We start from the raw sequence: 9063 nt of genomic DNA on the forward strand, positions 1-9063 counted from the left end.
TTTGCAAAAAACAGGGAAATCATGTTTTTGACTGCACTGGGACTTTAATATTGTGGTAATACTACGTTTCGCTGCTGTTATACCTGTGTAGTAAAGCTGTAATTACTTTGGTAAAAGATCTTAGCAATAGCCATGTAATTAATGACTTAGCGATGCTTTAAAAAGTTTCAATACCAACTCTACCAATCAAAGTGGTATCAAAAAGCTATGCAGACAGCCTGCTGTCCTCTTAGCATACAGGCATTCCCCATCAGCCTCCCTTGAGACACCACAGTAAAATGTGGTGTCTCAAAGTCTCCCTTGGCTTGTTGTGGAATGAAACGCTGTGCATGCAAGGGTGCTGCATTTTTATCTGCTGCTCATTTAAACAGGGGACATTATCTGTGATTTTAAGATGTCCGAGAATGTGGAGAGCGTGCGGTTGCTCGTAGTCATATCACACTGGGCACAATAAATCCATTATTTATTTCAGACAGGTCTAAAGAAGCATGATTTGAAGAACATGTTGTCTATTTCAGAAGAAAAGAATAGCATACTCTGAGTTGTCCTTATGCTTGTCCTTATGCTTATCCTGATCTGGCTATGCCATATGGCTGTGGGCTACACTAGTTCATTTAGCAGACAAGATTTGCTTAGAATTCTGTGGCATTGTTTTATAGTATGAAGAAGAATTGAACAAAGCTGAATAAATATAAATATTTTCTCCAAACAATTTGAGGGAGTGCGCATATTGTATTGAGCGGTTAACAAAAAAAATAGGTACTCACATATGCTTAGTTTATAGTTAATGTAACTTGTTGTTCTACAAACATTGGGCTATATGTTTTTGATTTTTAATACATTCTAAGGATGCATGATGAGACTAATGAGGATTTGAAAAGTCGCTTGAAAGGCACGAGCTCTGCTTTGTTTTTTTGCGCAGGCTATACACACTCAAATGGTCTCTAATTCACAATTTGACAAGCACTTGATAATGCCTCAAATTTCACAGCGGCATCCCCTTTGTGGCCATAATGCACCCTAAAAAAATTCCATGCCTTTTGCGATCCGGAGTTCTGCATTGTGCCCTCCCGGAGTGTGCTGCGAATTCCGAAGTGTCTCTTACACGCATGGCTCTCCGTCACGCGATGGAATCTTTCTCACAGGCTACAAGTGAAGACAGACTCATTGGGGACGCAACTGCAGGCGTCCTTATCCAATTCCGAGGTACATAGTTGAAGAGATTGGAAGAACTGTCCACATTTACTTTTCGTCAGCCAACAAGACGAGTAGGCCTAACGAACAGAAAAAGCACTAGCTTGTGTCAATGTATCCCCCACAGTACAAAAGCCAACCTACTCTATTCTGTGTGAGAAATAAATATTCCAAACATATTGTGGGATGCGGTAGATCCCAAATTAATATAGATCAGAACATTTCACTTAAAATGTTGATCAACTATTAGGCTATTTCTTCACATTATAAGCGCAGCATTGCGCACATGGTAGTAGGCTATAAGTTTGAATGTTCCATTAGTTGAAAACACCATTATCAAAAGTGACCGGAAATGCAATTATAAATGTACAGCTTTTATTATAAAGGTGCATTTATGGTGAAAAATGATCTTCCTCAAACTTGAAACTCACGCACTGCTTATATATACCAGTTAGACTCTACACCCCTTGTAAAGCAGATTATTATGCTTAATTTTAAGAATTAAATTTGGCCACTTTAGTTAAACAAACCGTATTAAAACATATAGACCTATGGGCTAGGCAACATGAGGTGTGTGACTGATTATTTTTTAAATCACCCAAAAAAAACTGCATTGTTTCTTATGCAGGGCATCATTCAAGTGATAATATATAACTCACAAGTGATAGGCTAATGTTGGCACCGATCAGACTATTTGTGATTTAATCTTGTCTTTACATATACTAAAGAATATATGTGTGACATTTGTTTAGATGTAGAATGGACCATTATCATGCACCTGTATCGAAATGGGCAGCGGGACAAATTCATGTAATCTATGCACTTAAATAGCGAATGGAGGACGCTTTCCCCATGGTTCATTTTCATGCCAGCCAGGTAAGCTATTCTCCTGTTGTAAATATAAGCAATGTGCTTAATATTAGGAAAGTTGATAAATAAATATAGTAGGCCTATAGAAAGCTGATGGGATCCTCTTTTTAATAGCGGCCATCAACTCGGTTTCCTTCCGCAATTGCATAGCCTATAGAAATGTTGCACAACATGAGTTCATGGGCTCTCATGAAGTGTTCGAATTTATTTTCAAATGCAATTGCATTGATGTCAGAGTGCTGAGTACCAGGCAGTGATCAAGTTTGGTAGGCTACTAATTACCAGCAGCAGCATCAGAGCTTGGAGAAGTCTTATTACAGTGACTAAACGGTCATGTGGAGTTTGACTGCCTTCATGACTCGTGACCACCGGTGTGGCGGTAATACGGTCACTGCAACAGCCATAGGTACAACCACTTTGTATAGTACTGAGAGGCTTTAAACCCAGCCTCTTTATCAAGCTGGTCCTCTTATGCCTTTGAGAAGCAAAATGTCAGGTCTAGGTCAATATAGAGCAGACTACAGTGTTTCCCAACTCCAGTCCTCAAGTACCAACAGTACATTGTTTTTGTAAGCCTCAACAAGCACACCTGATTCAACATGTGAACTAATCATTAAGCATGTAATGAGTTGAATTGGGTCTGTTTGTCCCCGGGGCAACAACAAAAATGTGTACTTATGGACTTGAGTTGAGAAACACTGGACTGGATGACGCATCTGTGGGTAAACGGGTGTATTTGAAGTACAGTGTTTGATTACGAATGTCTACCTTCAACAGAAACCTATCAAACACTACTGCCCCTTCCTTCCCTTCCCCCATGGAGATGGATATACTAAGCTACTTTTTTTTAAAGTTTGCTATCGACAGGTGTACACACACACACCTTTGACTCACATAAAACACAAATGACAGGGACACAGGACATAGCATTTAGAATGTAGAAATACGTGACCTTAAAGTTCAGTTACCAACCTTTTTGATAAAAATATAAATCATTAACTCAGTCCAGAGAATGTTTAGTTTATCTATGTAGAACTTACTACACATCAAAAAGGAATCACTGGGGCTTTGTAGTTACACTTTTTCCAACAAACAATTAGAGGGTGTCCAACATTGGCCTACAGTCGTAGTTTTGTTGCTGATGTGCAGCCCTCCAAAAACGACAGAAATGGCCACATGACTGGCATCTCTGCTATGGATGTACTTTTATACCGCTAGGGGTCCATGAGAAGAATGCCAAATAATTTCTCAATATCTTCTCACAGAAAGACACCCTTTTGGCCTCATAGGCCTTATGAGGTCTATTTTGAAAGTCCAAAATCATGTTCTTTGTCACTATTTGGGTTAGAAAGGTATATCTAAGCCTATTATATAATAATAATAAGAAATAAATAAATTTTATTTGGTGGGCACCTTCCAGGGCACTCAATGACATCTTATATTAAAAGTAGGGCTACATTACATTTACATTTAAGTCATTTAGCAGACGCTCTTATCCAGAGCGACTTACAAAATCAAGTGCAGTTAATACATAAGAACATCAAATCAAGTGCAATTTAAAATTAATGGACCAGACAAAACAGGACAGATAAAAAGAGGGGTTGGGTAGAGGATACAGTTTAGACTAGAGGGTAAGGGTTTAGGTTTAGGGGGTTGGGAATAGGTTACAGTTTAGACTAGAGGGTAAGGGTTTAGGTTTAGGGGGTTGGGAATAGGTTACAGTTTAGACTAGAGGGTAAGGGTTTAGGTTTAGGGGGTTGGGAATAGGATACAGTTTAGACTAGAGGGTAAGGGTTTAGGTTTAGGGGGTTGGGAATAGGTTACAGACTGGGTTTAGTGTAAGGGTGTGGGCTGGGGCTACACATAGGTATACAGAAAAGACACAGCAGGGGGGGGGGGGGGCAGAATCAATCCTAAACTATAGGCTAGGGGTAGGCAACCCTTAGCTCTGTTGGTCAGGTGTGGTGACTAGTTGGAACAAATTCACGCAGTCTACAGCACTCTATGAACAGGGTTGCCTACCCCTGCTATAGGCTTAATGTTATCAACATCCTTGAAGAGGTGTGTTCTTATGAGGATGTTGAATGAGATGACTGTCTCTACATGTTGTATGTGTGTGGGGGAGTGCATTCCAGAACCTGGGTGCCTTTCAGCTGAAAGGCCGAGCACCCATGTTGGAGAGGGGGGTGACAAGGAGACCAGCAGAGGAGGAGTGGAGGTAGTGGGAGGCATAAACTGGGAGGAGGTCAGAGGTAGGTGGGTGCCAGGTTGTGGACAGTTTTGTAGGGGAGGAGAGTCTTAAAGTTAATACGGGATTGCACAGGGAGCCAGAGTAGATTGATTAGGATTGGTGTGATGTGTTCGGTTGACCTGATGCGGGTGAGGATTCTGGCAGCAGAGTTCAGTTGAAGTCTTTTGGTGAGTTTGGTGGGGATACCAGTGAGAAGTGTTGCAATACTCCAAACAGGAAGTTCCGGAGTCATGGATGACAGTTTCGGTGCTGGAGGCTTAGATCTAGGCCTGTCTGGATCGATAAACACCAGAGGCAGAGGAACTGAACTACAACAGCAAATGAACTAAGCGGTATACCATATTTTATGATATACCGGTATTGATGCAGGGACCGGTATGGGTTTTACTTTACCTTCTATACCGGTATTTGAATGTTTGGTTTGTTAAATGTGATACGCCATGTGTAATGTCAATTTTTATAGTTTACTTCGCTACTTGAGTCATCTCTCTCCGTACCACTTTCCAGAGACCTAGCCACGCCCCCTGTCACTCAAGGAGCGCATTTCATGTTCCTCAACCACGAGACACTTGCGTTCAGTCTGCCTGGTCAATGAAGCACATGTAACAATGTTGATAACGATGCTTTTTTCACTTTGCTTATTAATATAAATCCACTAGCGTTCTATAATGACAGTATTAGTTTGTGTTTCTTACATAAGCAAACAGCTAGTTTGTCTTTTCTTAGCAAGTTGCCCTAAATCTTCTGAGATGCTAATAGCCACTAATGCTAATAGCTAATAAATGTATATATTTCCACGATTCCAACTGTTTTTCTCTAATTTGCAAGTCAAATCGCATTTGTAACATTTGGTTAAAAATAATTCCTAGATTAATTGCCCATATCGTGCAGCCCTACGTGGCAGTGGGGAAATTATCTCAATTGAGCAGTGGTGTAAAGTACTTAAGTAAAAATACTTTCAAGTACTACTTAAGTCATTTATTTTGGTATCTGTACTTTACTATTTTTGACAACTTTTACTTTACTACATTCCTGAAAATGTACTTTTTACTCCATACATTTCCCCTGGCACCTAAAAGTACTCGTTACATTTCGAATGCTTAGCAGCACAGGAAAATGGTTCAATTCACACACTTGTCAAGAGAACATCCCTGGTCATCTACTGCCTCTGATGTGGAGGTCTCACTAAACACAAATGCTTTGTTTGTAAATTATGTCTGAGTGTTGGAGTGTGCCCCTGGATATCCGTATATATAAAAAAAATATTAACAAAAATGATGCCATCTGGTTTGCTTGATATAAGGAATTTAAAATTATTTAAAGTTTCACTTTTGATACTTATGTACATTTTATAAATTACATTTACTTTTGAAACTTAAGTATATTTTAAACAAAATACTTTTAGACTTTTACTCAAGTAGTATTTTACTGGGTGACTCACTTTAACTTGAGTCAATTTTTATTAGCGTATCTTTACTTTAATCAAGTATGACAACTGGGTGCAGGAACTGCAGAAATGATAAGTGCTGATATTTGTTTTTGTTGAAGTTGAATTGAACAGTATAAAACAATCAGAATGGAGAAAGACTCATTGAAATCACTTAGAATGTATGTGTTACCACCCTAGGATCACTAACTACTCAAAGCAAATGTAGACCTTTCATTATTCAAAAACTGAAAATACCGTCCTACCTTGCTTTTTTTTAAATTCCATGATATTATATTTGGGCCATATCGCCCAGCCCTAATCTGAACTATCAACAACAAAAAATAAAATGGAACGGCAGAAATTCCATTACCTGATGACTACAGTCCTTGATACAGTAGTTTAGTGTATACTTTTCAGATATAAATTCAGAAAGCCAGACTAGTGTTGGCGTGTTAAATTAGATATATGCCAGGTGACAATAGCAAAATCGTTATTCTCGGGAGGCGCGCGCGGAGGAGCACTAATGAGCATGACAGTACATGCCCTTTGCTCTAAATCAAAGCTCGAGTATCACTTTGGTCTGGGTCTTTATGACCACAGGCACATTCCGCCGTGGTCAGAGATCTCTCCACTATAGCTCACACCTCGTCAGCTGCTCCGAGAGTAATGTCATGCAATCTCGTTTAAGAATACTGTTGGCATGTTAAAATTAAGATCACACAACTGCCCACATAGTGCTAGTTATTGACCATTATTATTCTTAGCCCCGTGAACAGGTTATTAATTAGCTGTTGCACTCAGTGCAACAGCTAATTTTATTATACGGGGATATATTATTATACGGGGATAGCCCATTGTGGAAAAATCCTTTCCTGGGCTTGTTGCGACAGTAGGATATTGGAGGCTGCAATGCATGAACCAGCCATATGTTTTGACTCGTATGAAGGTGTGACGGTTAAGCCAGGTGCTGGTCTGTATCAAAACAATATTATATTATGAGACCACAACACATGAAATAGGTCTATAGTCCTACAATAAAACAATGTGAAAACAACAAAATCCCTTGTCTGGTAACAGCCTTTACTTATGGCTGTGGGAAACCCGCCACAATATGCTGATAGCCTACTATGAATCAATTGGCCCAATGTACCTCATCTGAAAAGAGGGAGGAATGTACATGACATTATATAAACTATGGAAATGTAGTCCTAATTGTTCAATGTCAGGCCACGAAACTTACCTTGGTAACCACATTCTGAATGAGTCCGGTATGCAGCTCAAACGTCCACTCTTTGCACATACAATGTTGCAGATGCCTAGCCGTATAATTGTGGGTGCCATTGGTATAAACGTACGCCGCTGTTCGCGGAAAACTATTATTTGCACCATGAAATAAAGGACTTCTAGTCAAATTAGTCGTGTTTGCCATAGGCGGAACACATGTGTTGTTTGGTTGGGCAAGAAGGAATTCATCAGAGTACTGGCTGAATCCAATAAACAACGCCGGAATCCATGTCAGCACGATTAGCTGTCTCTGGTACTTCCCAAATCCCCCAAGAAAAGGCAAGACACAACTGTCAATGCGTGTGAGCAATCCCGGCGACTCTGTTTCGAGGGACACAAAGCCGTTCTCCGATTGATGGTCTTCGGTATCTAGCTGTACCACGGCCATCGCGGTTTTGCTCATGGATGCGTCTGTAGTGCAGCCGAGTTGGTAATGCTGCTGGGAGACTCCACACTGCGTCAATAACCCCGCTCTGGTGGTGACTGCGGTACGTAGGCAATCACTGAAATTGAAGCAAGACACACTTCTTTATGACCAGGAAGCTGCTCACTCCCTGTGATCCTGTTTAGGTGGACTCCGCGCACTATTATCAATGAAGGAAGAGCGCTTATTTGGCCGACTGTAAGCAGGTTTAAATGCAGGCTAGAAAATGTCCAATATTAGAACAGACAAGCGCGACAACATGTGGCGAGGGAAGTTTTTAATCACCAGTATTTCCCATCTGCTGGATACATCTCATTTGCATAGAATTTGATCAACCTATCTGTGTGAACTGTGCCGGAAAAAGTAGTAAACAAAGGCAGGGAATACAACCTTGCCCCTTACACGGTTGCACTTACAGGTAATACACCTGCCCAAATACAGTCCTTTAGAGTAGCCTATAGCGTTTAGAGTTAAATAGTCACATGTACAAGGTTGCAAATGTAATTACAGAGTACAGTACACTCATTGAGCTCTGACTTCTTGTAAACACAAGCCTATTCCCTCTTCCCTGTCAAGTCATCCGCCAAATCGAAAGTTGATGCTTTTTAAATCATTTACACAGCGGTGGAGTAGCACGGATTCTGTTTGCAGTATAAGATAGGCGGAACTTTGAGCAACCCTCCACCCTTGTCCGTCGCATACACCTACAGGGTGCATAATAATAGACTAGTGGTCGTTTGCGAAGAACGTCACTTTTTTAACAGCTGTTTTTGGTGAACGTCGGGAACAGAATCGCATCTGTGAAAGAGCCTTTCATTTGGCTTCCGATTTGCATATTGTTACTATTTCTTTTTGAGCTCCAGATATCGATTATCCGCAGATAAATTAGTCTATATAAAAAACATTGGTTGTAAATTCCTCAGCTCAGGAAAAATAGTGAGGAGAGCGTCATTCTGGTCTGCACAAATTATTTCAGTAGGCTACCTTAAAAACAAATCTATTTTTTGCAGGCCATCTAATAATTTGGTCAGGTAAACATGTATTTACCTCACGATGTGACATCATGGTCGGCAACCTTTTATACTTTAAATTCGAGATTGCCATTTCTTTAAGAATAGTCTACTGAAGGAAGAGCGGTTTGGGAGCAAAATGAAGGCCTATTTTAGGCGAATGGAGCCAAATGATTCGGCTCACAGAAAAGACCCAGAATGCCCACCACAACATAATAGAGGTCTTTTGTAGTCCTAAAACACGGAAATGAGTTACCTCTGTTTCGCTCGGCCGTTCCTATTGGGTAAATGAATGGGGATAAACGCTGAAAATAAGGTCGGAGGTTAACACAGGCTTAGGAGATCATACTTTTTTTCCCCTAAGAGGTAATATTAGTCAGTTAACATGACCTTTATGAATTATGAGTCTTTTATGTGCTTTATGTGCATGTTTTGATTACATACATTGTTCAAAATTCAAAAAAGTGACGTTAACTGATGAAAATGATCTCATAGAACAAAACGTATAAGATTTCCTAAACCTCTGTTTGCCACATACCTTATTTTGGGCTTCAATCAAATCCCCCCCAAAAAACATACATTTCCCCATAGGCTTTGGCCA

At 40.2% G+C, this 9063-nt stretch overlaps 1 protein-coding gene and 1 long non-coding RNA gene across 2 annotated transcripts in view; one reads left to right on the forward strand and one right to left on the reverse strand.

Annotated features, from left to right (window-relative positions):
- The window catches only part of LOC129823623 (mucin-2-like), a 65101-nt gene extending 56972 nt beyond the window's left edge, over positions 1-8129 (reverse strand). The window contains exon 1 of the mRNA XM_055882480.1: positions 6985-8129. Coding sequence (XP_055738455.1) covers positions 6985-7431 — 447 coding nt within the window. The 5' untranslated portion in view covers positions 7432-8129. The remainder of the gene's footprint in view (positions 1-6984) is intronic.
- Positions 4602-4984, forward strand: LOC129823625 (uncharacterized). The gene is made up of 2 exons (XR_008754660.1): positions 4602-4690; positions 4825-4984. It is a non-coding gene; the product is annotated as an uncharacterized LOC129823625 (long non-coding RNA).
- Positions 8130-9063: the final 934 nt, after the last annotated feature.

This window comes from Salvelinus fontinalis, chromosome 26 (assembly GCF_029448725.1).
Source record: "Salvelinus fontinalis isolate EN_2023a chromosome 26, ASM2944872v1, whole genome shotgun sequence".
Classification (NCBI taxonomy): domain Eukaryota; kingdom Metazoa; phylum Chordata; class Actinopteri; order Salmoniformes; family Salmonidae; genus Salvelinus; species Salvelinus fontinalis.